This window comes from Pan troglodytes, chromosome 17 (assembly GCF_028858775.2).
Source record: "Pan troglodytes isolate AG18354 chromosome 17, NHGRI_mPanTro3-v2.0_pri, whole genome shotgun sequence".
Taxonomy (NCBI): Eukaryota; Metazoa; Chordata; class Mammalia; order Primates; family Hominidae; genus Pan; species Pan troglodytes.
In genome coordinates, this window is record NC_072415.2 from 19,271,145 (window position 1) to 19,291,525 (window position 20,381).

The window sequence follows — 20,381 nt, forward strand, 5'->3', positions numbered from 1 at the left end:
TCCCAGCACTTTGGGAGGCTGAGGCAGGTGGATCACTTGAGGTCAGGAGTTCAAGACCAGATGGGCCAACATGGTGAAACCCCATCTCTACTACAAAGACAAAAATTAGCCAGGCACGGTAGCAGGCACCTGTAATCCCAGCTACTTGGGAGGCCGAGGCACAAGAATCGCTTGAATCTGGGAGGTGGAGGTTGCCGTGAGCCAAGGTAGCGCCACTGCACTTCAGCATGGTTGAGAGTGACACTCCATCTCAAGAAAAAAGTCATTTCAATGACTACCTCAGGAGATTCATAGGTATCTGACCCACATCTGAGATGGGATTTGCATTGCATTTTAGCTATGATGAGAACAAAGATTTAATATCTTAGAAGATTAAAAGCATACTGTGATAATATGGAAATCTTGGTGGGAATTCAGTCATTAGTGAGAATGTTTTGCGTTAAGTTCAAACCAGCCTCAATGAAGCTGATGTGAGGGAAGAGAAAGTGAACTCTGAGTAGAGCAGGGACAGAAGGAAGATGCTCCAGTGCAGATCAGGAAGGAGCAGGGGGTGAAATGTTACAAATTCTAGAACTCAGAGAGCTGAAGGTAATTACTTCCTTTTCAAGTTGTGAAACATGTTAACCTGTGGTAAAATACTTATAAGATGATAATTACCATCTAACCGTGTTGAAGTGTACAGTTCAGTTGTGTGAAGTATATTCATGTCTTTTTTTTTTTTTTTTTTTTGAGACAGAGTCTCGCTCTGTCACCCAGGCTGAAGTGCAGTGGTGCGATCTCAGCTCACTGCAACCTCTGCCTCCCGGGTTCAAGTGATTCTTCTGCCTCAGCCTCCCAAGTAGCTGGAACTATAGGCACGTGCCACCATGCCCTGCTAATTTTTTTGTAATTTTAGTAGAGATGGGTTTCACCGTGTTAGCTAGGATGGTCTCAATCTCCTGATCTCGTGGTCCACCCACCTCGGCTTCCCAAAGTGCTGGGATTGCAGGCATGAGCCACCATGCCCGGCCCACCTTGTTAATTTTTAAGCACTAAAATTTGATACTTACTTGTGAATGAAGTAATCTCTTCATTGTATTTTTTTTTTTTACTTATGCTGAGCTTTAAATGACAAAGATTCATATAATCCAAGAGAGAAGTATTATTTAGAGGGATTCTTTTACCATGTGATATATAATAAATGCATCCAATGTTATACATCAATTTAAAAAACAAGTAAATAACTTTAAAGAAAAGATAACTACTGGCCAGGTGCAGTGGCTCACACCTGTATTCCCAGCACGTTGGGAGGCCGAGGCAGGTGGATCATGAGGTCAGGAGTTGGAGACCAGCCTGGCCAAGATGGTGAAACCCTGTTTCTACTAAAAATACAAAAATTAGCCGAGTGCGGTGGCGGGCGCCTGTAATCCCAGTTACTCAGTAGCTGAGGCAGGACAATCGCTTGAACCCGGGAGGCGGAGGTTGCAGTGAGCTGAGATCATGCCACTGCAATCTAGCCTGGGTGACAGAGCAAGACTTTGTCTCAAAACAGAAAGAAAAGATAATTACTTTATACTTAGCTTGTCTTACCCATGAGGGACGGGCTGCATGTGGCCCAGGACAGTTTTGAATGCAGTTCAACACAAATTTGTAAACTTTCTTAAAACATTAGGAGATTTTGGCCAGGTACAGTGGCTCATGCCTGTAATCCCAGCACTTTGGGAGGCTGAGGCAGGCAGATTACCTGAGGTCAGGAGTTCGAGACCACCCTGGCCAACATGGCAAAACCCCATCTCCACAAAAAATACAAAAATTTGCTGAGTGCATTGTCAGGCACCCGTACTCCCAGCTACTCAGGAGGCTGAGGCAGGAGAATCACTTGAACCTGAGAGGCAGAGGTTGCAGTGAGCCGAGAGCACACCACTGCACTCCAGCCTGGGTGACAGAGTGAGACCCCATCTCAAAAACAAAACACCAAACAAAAACAAAAACAAAAAAAAAAATGGCTGGGCACGGTGGCTCACACCTGTAATCCCAGCACTTTGGGAGGCCGAGGCAGGCAGATCGCCTGTCAGGAGTTCAAGGCCAGACTGGCCAACATGGTGAAACCTCATCTCTACTAAAAATACAAAAATTAGTCGGGCATGGTGGCAGAGACCTGTAATCTCAGCTACTTGGGAGGCTGAGGGAGGAGAATGGCTTGAGCCCAGGAGCTGGAGGTTGCAGTGAGCCGAGATTGCACCACTGCACTCCAGCCTGGGCGACTGAGTGGAGCGGAACTCTGTCTCCCAAAAAAAAAAAAAAAAAAAGAGTTTTTTTTTTTTTAGATCATCAGCTCTTGTTAGTGTTAGTGTATGTTATGTGTGGCTCAAGACAACTTTGCTTCTTTTAATATAGGCAGGGAAGTCAAAAGATTGGATATCCCTGCTTTATACCAAGAAAGACAACACCCCACATTTGCAATGCCTAAAAACACTACCAGCCATCTGAAAAACATGAGACTTCTAACTTCTGTTCTTTTTTGTAGCAGTGGAATCCCACGGTGATATCTGAGGGATGTGGTTACCTTTTGGAGGAGGGGGACGGTTTCTAAGGATGATTCTTCTGAGTGAAATATTGTCGGTGTCATTGACCTTTTCATTATTTCAACTATTATTATTCCAGGTTATCAATGATCTGGCTGAGTATCGTCATCGTGAGATTGACTTTGGTGGAAGTCCTTGGATAATTGGAAGTCCTTGGATAATTAACATTATTGAGTTTCCGAGACATTACACATTTACCATTCTCTTCTGCACAAATTACCTTTGTGTGAGTATACTAACTTTCTGTAGAGGTATACTTGTAATCACAAATAAGAATAAATTATATAAAACAATTCACATTTCTGGACTTCATTATGAATATGTGGTTTTACCCAAAAAATCAGGGAAATGATTTATTAGCATAAGTATTATGAAAATATCTGCCATTTACAGTATGAAAATTAAATAGGTCAGTGTTTGTTTAATAGAATGTCAACAGAGCTTTTGGTCAAAAATAAGTTTTTTTAACCTTTATGCTATTTATCACAAATGGAGTATGAGGTTTCGTCACTTAAATAGGAAATTCTTTCTAAACTCTTCTGCTTTATAGTTCTATCGTATGGGTGGAAGGAAAGCTTCCAATGTCCTCTCTGAAGATTCACTGCAGAAATGAGCTGACAACAGACAGCTTAACAGGAAAAGAGAAACATAGAGCAGGCATAAACATGGGAACCAGCTGAAAAATGGGACTGCTAGAAGGGCCAGATGGTTGATGCTTAAAGAGCACCCTCTTCTGAGGGGAGAGGGAGATAGATGGAGATGTAGGCCATTTAGAGGGGCAGCAAATGATTTTTAGGGGAAATGAAAGAGGCCAAGGAACAAACAATTGGCCTGAGATAAAGTTCCTCTGAGGTCATAGGGACGAGGTGACAAACTGCCGGAAGGTGAAGGGCAGAACTGCACTGCATCTCGTGATGCAGAGAAAGCCCCAGAGAATCTCTTAGAAATGCCCTCCAAGAGAATCAATGAAAAGTGTGTCTGGGCAGGGTAATTTTGAATGACATCGTTCAAAGTGCATGTTCCCACTTGCAACTGAGAGAGATCAGTATGTCAAAAGTCTGTACTTGGTAAGAATTTGGCTGCTAAGTTGTGCCATAATTTGTCTTTTGAGCCTTTTTTCCTTTGGGTAAATTGAGCTCTACATTTTGTCTTGCCATTCATGACAGTAAAAATGTGGTTGTCTGGGGGCTGAACCTCCTTCTGAACAATGATCCAAGATAAAAGTACTAATACCACAATGCTTTTTTATATTCAAGGGAAGAGGAAGTATGTTTCAGTTTTACCGCCTAGATAATTACACCTCATTTGGCACTGCCTTTCAAGATATGTAGAAAACAGAAAATACATGAGTTATGAAGATATCTAGACAAATTTAACATTCTCTATGCCACTTAGTCCTGAACAGAGAATTTTTGGTATACATTGGAGGAAGCTTTTTTTTTTTTTCTTTTCTCACCCCCGAGACGAGTCTCCCTCTGTTGCCCAGGCTGGAGTATAATGGCGTGATCTCGGCTCACTGCAACCTCCACCTCCTGGCTTCAAGCGATTCCCCTGCCTCAGCCTCTCAAGTAGCTGGGATTACAGATGCCCACCACCATGCCCAGCAAATTTTTGTATTTTTAGTAGAGTCGGGGTTTTACCATGTTGGCCAGGCTAGTCTCAAAACCCGACCTCAAATGATCCACCCGCCTCAGCCTCCCAAAGTGCTGGGATTACAAGCGTGAGCCACCACGTGAGCCAGGGGTAGTTTTTAAATTTACCACTTTTTAACAATTCCATTTAGGAAAGTTCAGTTGAGCTGTTGGACTTGGACAACTTCACACCTCTCATCTTTGTCCTTGTCATCTAGTCATCTATACCATTAGCTCCTAAGCAGGGACATCATGGGTGCCATGAAGCATTCATGCGTGATGGCATTTCTTTGCTTGTCATTTCTTCATGTGTTTGACATTTCTCCTAGCTCCAAACTGGGCCAGCTACCTTTCCTATGAAATCTAGCAGTAGCTGTGGGATTGATGTTGTTGCTCTTTTCATCTTTTTAGATTACCCATTGCTTCTCTCGAAATCCCAGTACATGATTTTTTTTTTTTATCCTATGTGCAGAAATCAGGAAAAAACAAATTCTACAAAGAATTTGAAAGATATTATTTCAGGCCAGGTGTGGTGGCTCATGCCTGTAATCCCAGCACTTTGGGAGGCTGAGGCAGGTGGATCACTTGAGGTCAGGAGTTCAAGACCAGATGGGCCAACATGGTGAAACCCCATCTCTACTACAAAGACAAAAATTAGCCAGGCACGGTAGCAGGCACCTGTAATCCCAGCTACTTGGGAGGCCGAGGCACAAGAATCGCTTGAATCTGGGAGGTGGAGGTTGCCGTGAGCCAAGGTAGCGCCACTGCACTTCAGCATGGTTGAGAGTGACACTCCATCTCAAGAAAAAAGTCATTTCAATGACTACCTCAGGAGATTCATAGGTATCTGACCCACATCTGAGATGGGATTTGCATTGCATTTTAGCTATGATGAGAACAAAGATTTAATATCTTAGAAGATTAAAAGCATACTGTGATAATATGGAAATCTTGGTGGGAATTCAGTCATTAGTGAGAATGTTTTGCGTTAAGTTCAAACCAGCCTCAATGAAGCTGATGTGAGGGAAGAGAAAGTGAACTCTGAGTAGAGCAGGGACAGAAGGAAGATGCTCCAGTGCAGATCAGGAAGGAGCAGGGGGTGAAATGTTACAAATTCTAGAACTCAGAGAGCTGAAGGTAATTACTTCCTTTTCAAGTTGTGAAACATGTTAACCTGTGGTAAAATACTTATAAGATGATAATTACCATCTAACCGTGTTGAAGTGTACAGTTCAGTTGTGTGAAGTATATTCATGTCTTTTTTTTTTTTTTTTTTTTGAGACAGAGTCTCGCTCTGTCACCCAGGCTGAAGTGCAGTGGTGCGATCTCAGCTCACTGCAACCTCTGCCTCCCGGGTTCAAGTGATTCTTCTGCCTCAGCCTCCCAAGTAGCTGGAACTATAGGCACGTGCCACCATGCCCTGCTAATTTTTTTGTAATTTTAGTAGAGATGGGTTTCACCGTGTTAGCTAGGATGGTCTCAATCTCCTGATCTCGTGGTCCACCCACCTCGGCTTCCCAAAGTGCTGGGATTGCAGGCATGAGCCACCATGCCCGGCCCACCTTGTTAATTTTTAAGCACTAAAATTTGATACTTACTTGTGAATGAAGTAATCTCTTCATTGTATTTTTTTTTTTTACTTATGCTGAGCTTTAAATGACAAAGATTCATATAATCCAAGAGAGAAGTATTATTTAGAGGGATTCTTTTACCATGTGATATATAATAAATGCATCCAATGTTATACATCAATTTAAAAAACAAGTAAATAACTTTAAAGAAAAGATAACTACTGGCCAGGTGCAGTGGCTCACACCTGTATTCCCAGCACGTTGGGAGGCCGAGCCAGGTGGATCATGAGGTCAGGAGTTGGAGACCAGCCTGGCCAAGATGGTGAAACCCTGTTTCTACTAAAAATACAAAAATTAGCCGAGTGCGGTGGCGGGCGCCTGTAATCCCAGTTACTCAGTAGCTGAGGCAGGACAATCGCTTGAACCCGGGAGGCGGAGGTTGCAGTGAGCTGAGATCATGCCACTGCAATCTAGCCTGGGTGACAGAGCAAGACTTTGTCTCAAAACAGAAAGAAAAGATAATTACTTTATACTTAGCTTGTCTTACCCATGAGGGACGGGCTGCATGTGGCCCAGGACAGTTTTGAATGCAGTTCAACACAAATTTGTAAACTTTCTTAAAACATTAGGAGATTTTGGCCAGGTACAGTGGCTCATGCCTGTAATCCCAGCACTTTGGGAGGCTGAGGCAGGCAGATTACCTGAGGTCAGGAGTTCGAGACCACCCTGGCCAACATGGCAAAACCCCATCTCCACAAAAAATACAAAAATTTGCTGAGTGCATTGTCAGGCACCCGTACTCCCAGCTACTCAGGAGGCTGAGGCAGGAGAATCACTTGAACCTGAGAGGCAGAGGTTGCAGTGAGCCGAGAGCACACCGCTGCACTCCAGCCTGGGTGACAGAGTGAGACCCCATCTCAAAAACAAAACACCAAACAAAAACAAAAACAAAAAAAAAAATGGCTGGGCACGGTGGCTCACACCTGTAATCCCAGCACTTTGGGAGGCCGAGGCAGGCAGATCGCCTGTCAGGAGTTCAAGGCCAGACTGGCCAACATGGTGAAACCTCATCTCTACTAAAAATACAAAAATTAGTCGGGCATGGTGGCAGAGACCTGTAATCTCAGCTACTTGGGAGGCTGAGGGAGGAGAATGGCTTGAGCCCAGGAGCTGGAGGTTGCAGTGAGCCGAGATTGCACCACTGCACTCCAGCCTGGGCGACTGAGTGGAGCGGAACTCTGTCTCCCAAAAAAAAAAAAAAAAAAAAGAGTTTTTTTTTTTTTAGATCATCAGCTCTTGTTAGTGTTAGTGTATGTTATGTGTGGCTCAAGACAACTTTGCTTCTTTTAATATAGGCAGGGAAGTCAAAAGATTGGATATCCCTGCTTTATACCAAGAAAGACAACACCCCACATTTGCAATGCCTAAAAACACTACCAGCCATCTGAAAAACATGAGACTTCTAACTTCTGTTCTTTTTTGTAGCAGTGGAATCCCACGGTGATATCTGAGGGATGTGGTTACCTTTTGGAGGAGGTGGACGGTTTCTAAGGATGATTCTTCTGAGTGAAATATTGTCGGTGTCATTGACCTTTTCATTATTTCAACTATTATTATTCCAGGTTATCAATGATCTGGCTGAGTATCGTCATCGTGAGATTGACTTTGGTGGAAGTCCTTGGATAATTGGAAGTCCTTGGATAATTAACATTATTGAGTTTCCGAGACATTACACATTTACCATTCTCTTCTGCACAAATTACCTTTGTGTGAGTATACTAACTTTCTGTAGAGGTATACTTGTAATCACAAATAAGAATAAATTATATAAAACAATTCACATTTCTGGACTTCATTATGAATATGTGGTTTTACCCAAAAAATCAGGGAAATGATTTATTAGCATAAGTATTATGAAAATATCTGCCATTTACAGTATGAAAATTAAATAGGTCAGTGTTTGTTTAATAGAATGTCAACAGAGCTTTTGGTCAAAAATAAGTTTTTTTAACCTTTATGCTATTTATCACAAATGGAGTATGAGGTTTCGTCACTTAAATAGGAAATTCTTTCTAAACTCTTCTGCTTTATAGTTCTATCGTATGGGTGGAAGGAAAGCTTCCAATGTCCTCTCTGAAGATTCACTGCAGAAATGAGCTGACAACAGACAGCTTAACAGGAAAAGAGAAACATAGAGCAGGCATAAACATGGGAACCAGCTGAAAAATGGGACTGCTAGAAGGGCCAGATGGTTGATGCTTAAAGAGCACCCTCTTCTGAGGGGAGAGGGAGATAGATGGAGATGTAGGCCATTTAGAGGGGCAGCAAATGATTTTTAGGGGAAATGAAAGAGGCCAAGGAACAAACAATTGGCCTGAGATAAAGTTCCTCTGAGGTCATAGGGACGAGGTGACAAACTGCCGGAAGGTGAAGGGCAGAACTGCACTGCATCTCGTGATGCAGAGAAAGCCCCAGAGAATCTCTTAGAAATGCCCTCCAAGAGAATCAATGAAAAGTGTGTCTGGGCAGGGTAATTTTGAATGACATCGTTCAAAGTGCATGTTCCCACTTGCAACTGAGAGAGATCAGTATGTCAAAAGTCTGTACTTGGTAAGAATTTGGCTGCTAAGTTGTGCCATAATTTGTCTTTTGAGCCTTTTTTCCTTTGGGTAAATTGAGCTCTACATTTTGTCTTGCCATTCATGACAGTAAAAATGTGGTTGTCTGGGGGCTGAACCTCCTTCTGAACAATGATCCAAGATAAAAGTACTAATACCACAATGCTTTTTTATATTCAAGGGAAGAGGAAGTATGTTTCAGTTTTACCGCCTAGATAATTACACCTCATTTGGCACTGCCTTTCAAGATATGTAGAAAACAGAAAATACATGAGTTATGAAGATATCTAGACAAATTTAACATTCTCTATGCCACTTAGTCCTGAACAGAGAATTTTTGGTATACATTGGAGGAAGCTTTTTTTTTTTTTCTTTTCTCACCCCCGAGACGAGTCTCCCTCTGTTGCCCAGGCTGGAGTATAATGGCGTGATCTCGGCTCACTGCAACCTCCACCTCCTGGCTTCAAGCGATTCCCCTGCCTCAGCCTCTCAAGTAGCTGGGATTACAGATGCCCACCACCATGCCCAGCAAATTTTTGTATTTTTAGTAGAGTCGGGGTTTTACCATGTTGGCCAGGCTAGTCTCAAAACCCGACCTCAAATGATCCACCCGCCTCAGCCTCCCAAAGTGCTGGGATTACAAGCGTGAGCCACCACGTGAGCCAGGGGAAGTTTTTAAATTTACCACTTTTTAACAATTCCATTTAGGAAAGTTCAGTTGAGCTGTTGGACTTGGACAACTTCACACCTCTCATCTTTGTCCTTGTCATCTAGTCATCTATACCATTAGCTCCTAAGCAGGGACATCATGGGTGCCATGAAGCATTCATGCGTGATGGCATTTCTTTGCTTGTCATTTCTTCATGTGTTTGACATTTCTCCTAGCTCCAAACTGGGCCAGCTACCTTTCCTATGAAATCTAGCAGTAGCTGTGGGATTGATGTTGTTGCTCTTTTCATCTTTTTAGATTACCCATTGCTTCTCTCGAAATCCCAGTACATGATTTTTTTTTTTTATCCTATGTGCAGAAATCAGGAAAAAACAAATTCTACAAAGAATTTGAAAGATATTATTTCAGGCCAGGTGTGGTGGCTCATGCCTGTAATCCCAGCACTTTGGGAGGCTGAGGCAGGTGGATCACTTGAGGTCAGGAGTTCAAGACCAGATGGGCCAACATGGTGAAACCCCATCTCTACTACAAAGACAAAAATTAGCCAGGCACGGTAGCAGGCACCTGTAATCCCAGCTACTTGGGAGGCCGAGGCACAAGAATCGCTTGAATCTGGGAGGTGGAGGTTGCCGTGAGCCAAGGTAGCGCCACTGCACTTCAGCATGGTTGAGAGTGACACTCCATCTCAAGAAAAAAGTCATTTCAATGACTACCTCAGGAGATTCATAGGTATCTGACCCACATCTGAGATGGGATTTGCATTGCATTTTAGCTATGATGAGAACAAAGATTTAATATCTTAGAAGATTAAAAGCATACTGTGATAATATGGAAATCTTGGTGGGAATTCAGTCATTAGTGAGAATGTTTTGCGTTAAGTTCAAACCAGCCTCAATGAAGCTGATGTGAGGGAAGAGAAAGTGAACTCTGAGTAGAGCAGGGACAGAAGGAAGATGCTCCAGTGCAGATCAGGAAGGAGCAGGGGGTGAAATGTTACAAATTCTAGAACTCAGAGAGCTGAAGGTAATTACTTCCTTTTCAAGTTGTGAAACATGTTAACCTGTGGTAAAATACTTATAAGATGATAATTACCATCTAACCGTGTTGAAGTGTACAGTTCAGTTGTGTGAAGTATATTCATGTCTTTTTTTTTTTTTTTTTTTTGAGACAGAGTCTCGCTCTGTCACCCAGGCTGAAGTGCAGTGGTGCGATCTCAGCTCACTGCAACCTCTGCCTCCCGGGTTCAAGTGATTCTTCTGCCTCAGCCTCCCAAGTAGCTGGAACTATAGGCACGTGCCACCATGCCCTGCTAATTTTTTGTAATTTTAGTAGAGATGGGTTTCACCGTGTTAGCTAGGATGGTCTCAATCTCCTGATCTCGTGGTCCACCCACCTCGGCTTCCCAAAGTGCTGGGATTGCAGGCATGAGCCACCATGCCCGGCCCACCTTGTTAATTTTTAAGCACTAAAATTTGATACTTACTTGTGAATGAAGTAATCTCTTCATTGTATTTTTTTTTTTTACTTATGCTGAGCTTTAAATGACAAAGATTCATATAATCCAAGAGAGAAGTATTATTTAGAGGGATTCTTTTACCATGTGATATATAATAAATGCATCCAATGTTATACATCAATTTAAAAAACAAGTAAATAACTTTAAAGAAAAGATAACTACTGGCCAGGTGCAGTGGCTCACACCTGTATTCCCAGCACGTTGGGAGGCCGAGGCAGGTGGATCATGAGGTCAGGAGTTGGAGACCAGCCTGGCCAAGATGGTGAAACCCTGTTTCTACTAAAAATACAAAAATTAGCCGAGTGCGGTGGCGGGCGCCTGTAATCCCAGTTACTCAGTAGCTGAGGCAGGACAATCGCTTGAACCCGGGAGGCGGAGGTTGCAGTGAGCTGAGATCATGCCACTGCAATCTAGCCTGGGTGACAGAGCAAGACTTTGTCTCAAAACAGAAAGAAAAGATAATTACTTTATACTTAGCTTGTCTTACCCATGAGGGACGGGCTGCATGTGGCCCAGGACAGTTTTGAATGCAGTTCAACACAAATTTGTAAACTTTCTTAAAACATTAGGAGATTTTGGCCAGGTACAGTGGCTCATGCCTGTAATCCCAGCACTTTGGGAGGCTGAGGCAGGCAGATTACCTGAGGTCAGGAGTTCGAGACCACCCTGGCCAACATGGCAAAACCCCATCTCCACAAAAAATACAAAAATTTGCTGAGTGCATTGTCAGGCACCCGTACTCCCAGCTACTCAGGAGGCTGAGGCAGGAGAATCACTTGAACCTGAGAGGCAGAGGTTGCAGTGAGCCGAGAGCACACCGCTGCACTCCAGCCTGGGTGACAGAGTGAGACCCCATCTCAAAAACAAAACACCAAACAAAAACAAAAACAAAAAAAAAAATGGCTGGGCACGGTGGCTCACACCTGTAATCCCAGCACTTTGGGAGGCCGAGGCAGGCAGATCGCCTGTCAGGAGTTCAAGGCCAGACTGGCCAACATGGTGAAACCTCATCTCTACTAAAAATACAAAAATTAGTCGGGCATGGTGGCAGAGACCTGTAATCTCAGCTACTTGGGAGGCTGAGGGAGGAGAATGGCTTGAGCCCAGGAGCTGGAGGTTGCAGTGAGCCGAGATTGCACCACTGCACTCCAGCCTGGGCGACTGAGTGGAGCGGAACTCTGTCTCCCAAAAAAAAAAAAAAAAAAGAGTTTTTTTTTTTTTAGATCATCAGCTCTTGTTAGTGTTAGTGTATGTTATGTGTGGGTCAAGACAACTTTGCTTCTTTTAATATAGGCAGGGAAGTCAAAAGATTGGATATCCCTGCTTTATACCAAGAAAGACAACACCCCACATTTGCAATGCCTAAAAACACTACCAGCCATCTGAAAAACATGAGACTTCTAACTTCTGTTCTTTTTTGTAGCAGTGGAATCCCACGGTGATATCTGAGGGATGTGGTTACCTTTTGGAGGAGGTGGACGGTTTCTAAGGATGATTCTTCTGAGTGAAATATTGTCGGTGTCATTGACCTTTTCATTATTTCAACTATTATTATTCCAGGTTATCAATGATCTGGCTGAGTATCGTCATCGTGAGATTGACTTTGGTGGAAGTCCTTGGATAATTGGAAGTCCTTGGATAATTAACATTATTGAGTTTCCGAGACATTACACATTTACCATTCTCTTCTGCACAAATTACCTTTGTGTGAGTATACTAACTTTCTGTAGAGGTATACTTGTAATCACAAATAAGAATAAATTATATAAAACAATTCACATTTCTGGACTTCATTATGAATATGTGGTTTTACCCAAAAAATCAGGGAAATGATTTATTAGCATAAGTATTATGAAAATATCTGCCATTTACAGTATGAAAATTAAATAGGTCAGTGTTTGTTTAATAGAATGTCAACAGAGCTTTTGGTCAAAAATAAGTTTTTTTAACCTTTATGCTATTTATCACAAATGGAGTATGAGGTTTCGTCACTTAAATAGGAAATTCTTTCTAAACTCTTCTGCTTTATAGTTCTATCGTATGGGTGGAAGGAAAGCTTCCAATGTCCTCTCTGAAGATTCACTGCAGAAATGAGCTGACAACAGACAGCTTAACAGGAAAAGAGAAACATAGAGCAGGCATAAACATGGGAACCAGCTGAAAAATGGGACTGCTAGAAGGGCCAGATGGTTGATGCTTAAAGAGCACCCTCTTCTGAGGGGAGAGGGAGATAGATGGAGATGTAGGCCATTTAGAGGGGCAGCAAATGATTTTTAGGGGAAATGAAAGAGGCCAAGGAACAAACAATTGGCCTGAGATAAAGTTCCTCTGAGGTCATAGGGACGAGGTGACAAACTGCCGGAAGGTGAAGGGCAGAACTGCACTGCATCTCGTGATGCAGAGAAAGCCCCAGAGAATCTCTTAGAAATGCCCTCCAAGAGAATCAATGAAAAGTGTGTCTGGGCAGGGTAATTTTGAATGACATCGTTCAAAGTGCATGTTCCCACTTGCAACTGAGAGAGATCAGTATGTCAAAAGTCTGTACTTGGTAAGAATTTGGCTGCTAAGTTGTGCCATAATTTGTCTTTTGAGCCTTTTTTCCTTTGGGTAAATTGAGCTCTACATTTTGTCTTGCCATTCATGACAGTAAAAATGTGGTTGTCTGGGGGCTGAACCTCCTTCTGAACAATGATCCAAGATAAAAGTACTAATACCACAATGCTTTTTTATATTCAAGGGAAGAGGAAGTATGTTTCAGTTTTACCGCCTAGATAATTACACCTCATTTGGCACTGCCTTTCAAGATATGTAGAAAACAGAAAATACATGAGTTATGAAGATATCTAGACAAATTTAACATTCTCTATGCCACTTAGTCCTGAACAGAGAATTTTCGGTATACATTGGAGGAAGCTTTTTTTTTTTTTTTCTTTTCTCACCCCCGAGACGAGTCTCCCTCTGTTGCCCAGGCTGGAGTATAATGGCGTGATCTCGGCTCACTGCAACCTCCACCTCCTGGCTTCAAGCGATTCCCCTGCCTCAGCCTCTCAAGTAGCTGGGATTACAGATGCCCACCACCATGCCCAGCAAATTTTTGTATTTTTAGTAGAGTCGGGGTTTTACCATGTTGGCCAGGCTAGTCTCAAAACCCGACCTCAAATGATCCACCCGCCTCAGCCTCCCAAAGTGCTGGGATTACAAGCGTGAGCCACCACGTGAGCCAGGGGAAGTTTTTAAATTTACCACTTTTTAACAATTCCATTTAGGAAAGTTCAGTTGAGCTGTTGGACTTGGACAACTTCACACCTCTCATCTTTGTCCTTGTCATCTAGTCATCTATACCATTAGCTCCTAAGCAGGGACATCATGGGTGCCATGAAGCATTCATGCGTGATGGCATTTCTTTGCTTGTCATTTCTTCATGTGTTTGACATTTCTCCTAGCTCCAAACTGGGCCAGCTACCTTTCCTATGAAATCTAGCAGTAGCTGTGGGATTGATGTTGTTGCTCTTTTCATCTTTTTAGATTACCCATTGCTTCTCTCGAAATCCCAGTACATGATTTTTTTTTTTATCCTATGTGCAGAAATCAGGAAAAAACAAATTCTACAAAGAATTTGAAAGATATTATTTCAGGCCAGGTGTGGTGGCTCATGCCTGTAATCCCAGCACTTTGGGAGGCTGAGGCAGGTGGATCACTTGAGGTCAGGAGTTCAAGACCAGATGGGCCAACATGGTGAAACCCCATCTCTACTACAAAGACAAAAATTAGCCAGGCACGGTAGCAGGCACCTGTAATCCCAGCTACTTGGGAGGCCGAGGCACAAGAATCGCTTGAATCTGGGAGGTGGAGGTTGCCGTGAGCCAAGGTAGCGCCACTGCACTTCAGCATGGTTGAGAGTGACACTCCATCTCAAGAAAAAAGTCATTTCAATGACTACCTCAGGAGATTCATAGGTATCTGACCCACATCTGAGATGGGATTTGCATTGCATTTTAGCTATGATGAGAACAAAGATTTAATATCTTAGAAGATTAAAAGCATACTGTGATAATATGGAAATCTTGGTGGGAATTCAGTCATTAGTGAGAATGTTTTGCGTTAAGTTCAAACCAGCCTCAATGAAGCTGATGTGAGGGAAGAGAAAGTGAACTCTGAGTAGAGCAGGGACAGAAGGAAGATGCTCCAGTGCAGATCAGGAAGGAGCAGGGGGTGAAATGTTACAAATTCTAGAACTCAGAGAGCTGAAGGTAATTACTTCCTTTTCAAGTTGTGAAACATGTTAACCTGTGGTAAAATACTTATAAGATGATAATTGCCATCTAACCGTGTTGAAGTGTACAGTTCAGTTGTGTGAAGTATATTCATGTCTTTTTTTTTTTTTTTTTTTTTGAGACAGAGTCTCGCTCTGTCACCCAGGCTGAAGTGCAGTGGTGCGATCTCAGCTCACTGCAACCTCTGCCTCCCGGGTTCAAGTGATTCTTCTGCCTCAGCCTCCCAAGTAGCTGGAACTATAGGCACGTGCCACCATGCCCTGCTAATTTTTTGTAATTTTAGTAGAGATGGGTTTCACCGTGTTAGCTAGGATGGTCTCAATCTCCTGATCTCGTGGTCCACCCACCTCGGCTTCCCAAAGTGCTGGGATTGCAGGCATGAGCCACCATGCCCGGCCCACCTTGTTAATTTTTAAGCACTAAAATTTGATACTTACTTGTGAATGAAGTAATCTCTTCATTGTATTTTTTTTTTTTTTACTTATGCTGAGCTTTAAATGACAAAGATTCATATAATCCAAGAGAGAAGTATTATTTAGAGGGATTCTTTTACCATGTGATATATAATAAATGCATCCAATGTTATACATCAATTTAAAAAACAAGTAAATAACTTTAAAGAAAAGATAACTACTGGCCAGGTGCAGTGGCTCACACCTGTATTCCCAGCACGTTGGGAGGCCGAGGCAGGTGGATCATGAGGTCAGGAGTTGGAGACCAGCCTGGCCAAGATGGTGAAACCCTGTTTCTACTAAAAATACAAAAATTAGCCGAGTGCGGTGGCGGGCGCCTGTAATCCCAGTTACTCAGTAGCTGAGGCAGGAGAATCGCTTGAACCCGGGAGGCGGAGGTTGCAGTGAGCTGAGATCATGCCACTGCAATCTAGCCTGGGTGACAGAGCAAGACTTTGTCTCAAAACAGAAAGAAAAGATAATTACTTTATACTTAGCTTGTCTTACCCATGAGGGACGGGCTGCATGTGGCCCAGGACAGTTTTGAATGCAGTTCAACACAAATTTGTAAACTTTCTTAAAACATTAGGAGATTTTGGCCAGGTACAGTGGCTCATGCCTGTAATCCCAGCACTTTGGGAGGCTGAGGCAGGCAGATTACCTGAGGTCAGGAGTTCGAGACCACCCTGGCCAACATGGCAAAACCCCATCTCCACAAAAAATACAAAAATTTGCTGAGTGCATTGTCAGGCACCCGTACTCCCAGCTACTCAGGAGGCTGAGGCAGGAGAATCACTTGAACCTGAGAGGCAGAGGTTGCAGTGAGCCGAGAGCACACCACTGCACTCCAGCCTGGGTGACAGAGTGAGACCCCATCTCAAAAACAAAACACCAAACAAAAACAAAAACAAAAAAAAATGGCTGGGCACGGTGGCTCACACCTGTAATCCCAGCACTTTGGGAGGCCGAGGCAGGCAGATCGCCTGTCAGGAGTTCAAGGCCAGACTGGCCAACATGGTGAAACCTCATCTCTACTAAAAATACAAAAATTAGTCGGGCATGGTGGCAGAGACCTGTAATCTCAGCTACTTGGGAGGCTGAGGGAGGAGAATGGCTTGAGCCCAGGAGCTGGAGGTTGCAGTGAGCCGAGATTGCACCACTGCACTCCAGCCTGGGCGACTGAGTGGAGCGGAACTCTGTCTCCCAAAAAAAAAAAAAAAAAAAAAGAGTTTTTTTTTTTTTAGATCATCAGCTCTTGTTAGTGTTAGTGTATGTTATGTGTGGCTCAAGACAACTTTGCTTCTTTTAATATAGGCAGGGAAGTCAAAAGATTGGATATCCCTGCTTTATACCAAGAAAGACAACACCCCACATTTGCAATGCCTAAAAACACTACCAGCCGTCTGAAAAACATGAGACTTCTAACTTCTGTTCTTTTTTGTAGCAGTGGAATCCCACGGTGATATCTGAGGGATGTGGTTACCTTTTGGAGGAGGTGGACGGTTTCTAAGGATGATTCTTCTGAGTGAAATATTGTCGGTGTCATTGACCTTTTCATTATTTCAACTATTATTATTCCAGGTTATCAATGATCTGGCTGAGTATCGTCATCGTGAGATTGACTTTGGTGGAAGTCCTTGGATAATTGGAAGTCCTTGGATAATTAACATTATTGAGTTTCTGAGACATTACACATTTACCATTCTCTTCTGCACAAATTACCTTTGTGTGAGTATACTAACTTTCTGTAGAGGTATACTTGTAATCACAAATAAGAATAAATTATATAAAACAATTCACATTTCTGGACTTCATTATGAATATGTGGTTTTACCCAAAAAATCAGGGAAATGATTTATTAGCATAAGTATTATGAAAATATCTGCCATTTACAGTATGAAAATTAAATAGGTCAGTGTTTGTTTAATAGAATGTCAACAGAGCTTTTGGTCAAAAATAAGTTTTTTTAACCTTTATGCTATTTATCACAAATGGAGTATGAGGTTTCGTCACTTAAATAGGAAATTCTTTCTAAACTCTTCTGCTTTATAGTTCTATCGTATGGGTGGAAGGAAAGCTTCCAATGTCCTCTCTGAAGATTCACTGCAGAAATGAGCTGACAACAGACAGCTTAACAGGAAAAGAGAAACATAGAGCAGGCATAAACATGGGAACCAGCTGAAAAATGGGACTGCTAGAAGGGCCAGATGGTTGATGCTTAAAGAGCACCCTCTTCTGAGGGGAGAGGGAGATAGATGGAGATGTAGGCCATTTAGAGGGGCAGCAAATGATTTTTAGGGGAAATGAAAGAGGCCAAGGAACAAACAATTGGCCTGAGATAAAGTTCCTCTGAGGTCATAGGGACGAGGTGACAAACTGCCGGAAGGTGAAGGGCAGAACTGCACTGCATCTCGTGATGCAGAGAAAGCCCCAGAGAATCTCTTAGAAATGCCCTCCAAGAGAATCAATGAAAAGTGTGTCTGGGCAGGGTAATTTTGAATGACATCGTTCAAAGTGCATGTTCCCACTTGCAACTGAGAGAGATCAGTATGTCAAAAGTCTGTACTTGGTAAGAATTTGGCTGCTAAGTTGTGCCATAATTTGTCTTTTGAGCCTTTTTTCCTTTGGGTAAATTGAGCTCTACATTTTGTCTTGCCATTCATGACAGTAAAAATGTGGTTGTCTGGGGGCTGAACCTCCTTCTGAACAATGATCCAAGATAAAAGTACTAATACCACAATGCTTTTTTATATTCAAGGGAAGAGGAAGTATGTTTCAGTTTTACCGCCTAGATAATTACACCTCATTTGGCACTGCCTTTCAAGATATGTAGAAAACAGAAAATACATGAGTTATGAAGATATCTAGACAAATTTAACATTCTCTATGCCACTTAGTCCTGAACAGAGAATTTTTGGTATACATTGGAGGAAGCTTTTTTTTTTTTTCTTTTCTCACCCCCGAGACGAGTCTCCCTCTGTTGCCCAGGCTGGAGTATAATGGCGTGATCTCGGCTCACTGCAACCTCCACCTCCTGGCTTCAAGCGATTCCCCTGCCTCAGCCTCTCAAGTAGCTGGGATTACAGATGCCCACCACCATGCCCAGCAAATTTTTGTATTTTTAGTAGAGTCGGGGTTTTACCATGTTGGCCAGGCTAGTCTCAAAACCCGACCTCAAATGATCCACCCGCCTCAGCCTCCCAAAGTGCTGGGATTACAAGCGTGAGCCACCACGTGAGCCAGGGGAAGTTTTTAAATTTACCACTTTTTAACAATTCCATTTAGGAAAGTTCAGTTGAGCTGTTGGACTTGGACAACTTCACACCTCTCATCTTTGTCCTTGTCATCTAGTCATCTATACCATTAGCTCCTAAGCAGGGACATCATGGGTGCCATGAAGCATTCATGCGTGATGGCATTTCTTTGCTTGTCATTTCTTCATGTGTTTGACATTTCTCCTAGCTCCAAACTGGGCCAGCTACCTTTCCTATGAAATCTAGCAGTAGCTGTGGGATTGACGTTGTTGCTCTTTTCATCTTTTTAGATTACCCATTGCTTCTCTCGAAATCCCAGTACATGATTTTTTTTTTATCCTATGTGCAGAAATCAGGAAAAAACAAATTCTACAAAGAATTTGAAAGATATTATTTCAGGCCAGGTGTGGTGGCTCATGCCTATAATCCCAGCACTTTGGGAGGCTGAGGCAGGTGGATCACTTGAGGTCAGGAGTTCAAGACCAGATGGGCCAAGATGGTGAAACCCCATCTCTACTAAAAAGACAAAAATTAGCCAGGCACGGTAGCAGGCACCTGTAATCCCAGCTACTTGGGAGGCCGAGGCACAAGAATCGCTTGAATCTGGGAGGTGGAGGTTGCCGTGAGCCAAGGTAGCGCCACTGCACTTCAGCATGGTTGAGAGTGACACTCCATCTCAAGAAAAAAGTCATTTCAATGACTACCTCAGGAGATTCATAGGTATCTGACCCACATCTGAGATGGGATTTGCATTGCATTTTAGCTATGATGAGAACAAAGATTTAATATCTTAGAAGATTAAAAGCATACTGTGATAATATGGAAATCTTGGTGGGAATTCAGTCATTAGTGAGAATGTTTTGCGTTAAGTTCAAACCAGCCTCAATGAAGCTGATGTGAGGGAAGAGAAAGTGAACTCTGAGTAGAGCAGGGACAGAAGGAAGATGCTCCAGTGCAGATCAGGAAGGAGCAGGGGGTGAAATGTTACAAATTCTAGAACTCAGAGAGCTGAAGGTAATTACTTCCTTTTCAAGTTGTGAAACATGTTAACCTGTGGTAAAATACTTATAAGATGATAATTACCATCTAACCGTGTTGAAGTGTACAGTTCAGTTGTGTGAAGTATATTCATGTCATTTTTTTTTTTTTTTTTTTTTTTGAGACAGAGTCTCACTCTGTCACCAGGCTGGAGTGCAGTGGTGGGATCTTGGCTCACTGCAACCTCTGCCTCCCGGGTTCAAGTGATTCTTCTGCCTCAGCCTCCCGAGTAGCTGGGACTACAGGCGTGCATCACCATGCTCAGCTAATTTTTATATTTTTAGTAGAGACGGGGTTTCACCATGTTGCCCAAGATGGTCTCCATCTCTTGACCTTGTGATTCACCCGCCTCGGCCTCCCAAAGTGCTGGGATTACAGGCGTGAGCTACCGCACCTGGCCTGTTTTTTTTTTTTTTTTTTGAGACAGAGTTTCAATTTTGTTGCCCAGGTTGGAGTGCAATGGCACAATCTCAGCTCACCACAACCTTTTCCTGCTGGGTTCAAGTGATTCTCCTGCCTCAGCCTCCCGACTAGCTGGGATTACAGGCATGCACCACCATGCCTGGCTAATTTTGTATTTTTCGCAGAGACAGCGTTTCTCCATGTTGGTGAGGCTGGTCTCAAACTCCTGACCTCAGGTGATCCGCCTGCCTCGGCCTCCCAAAGTCCTGGGATTACAGGAGTGAGCCACCGTGCCAGCCTCATGTCATTTTTGTGTGTGTGTGTGTGTGTGTGTGTGACAGAGTCTCATTCTGTCGCTCAGGCTGGAGTGCAGTGGTGTGATCTGGGCTCA

General features: G+C 43.0%; 1 protein-coding gene across 1 annotated transcript in view; it reads left to right on the forward strand.

The window, feature by feature from the left end:
* Positions 1-20,381, forward strand: part of LOC129135431 (uncharacterized) — a 32,841-nt gene that overhangs the window by 12,086 nt on the left and 374 nt on the right. The window contains exons 4-7 of the mRNA XM_054672364.2: positions 2,644-2,790; positions 7,389-7,535; positions 12,131-12,277; positions 16,878-17,024. Coding sequence (XP_054528339.1) covers positions 2,644-2,790; positions 7,389-7,535; positions 12,131-12,277; positions 16,878-17,024 — 588 coding nt within the window. The remainder of the gene's footprint in view (positions 1-2,643; positions 2,791-7,388; positions 7,536-12,130; positions 12,278-16,877; positions 17,025-20,381) is intronic.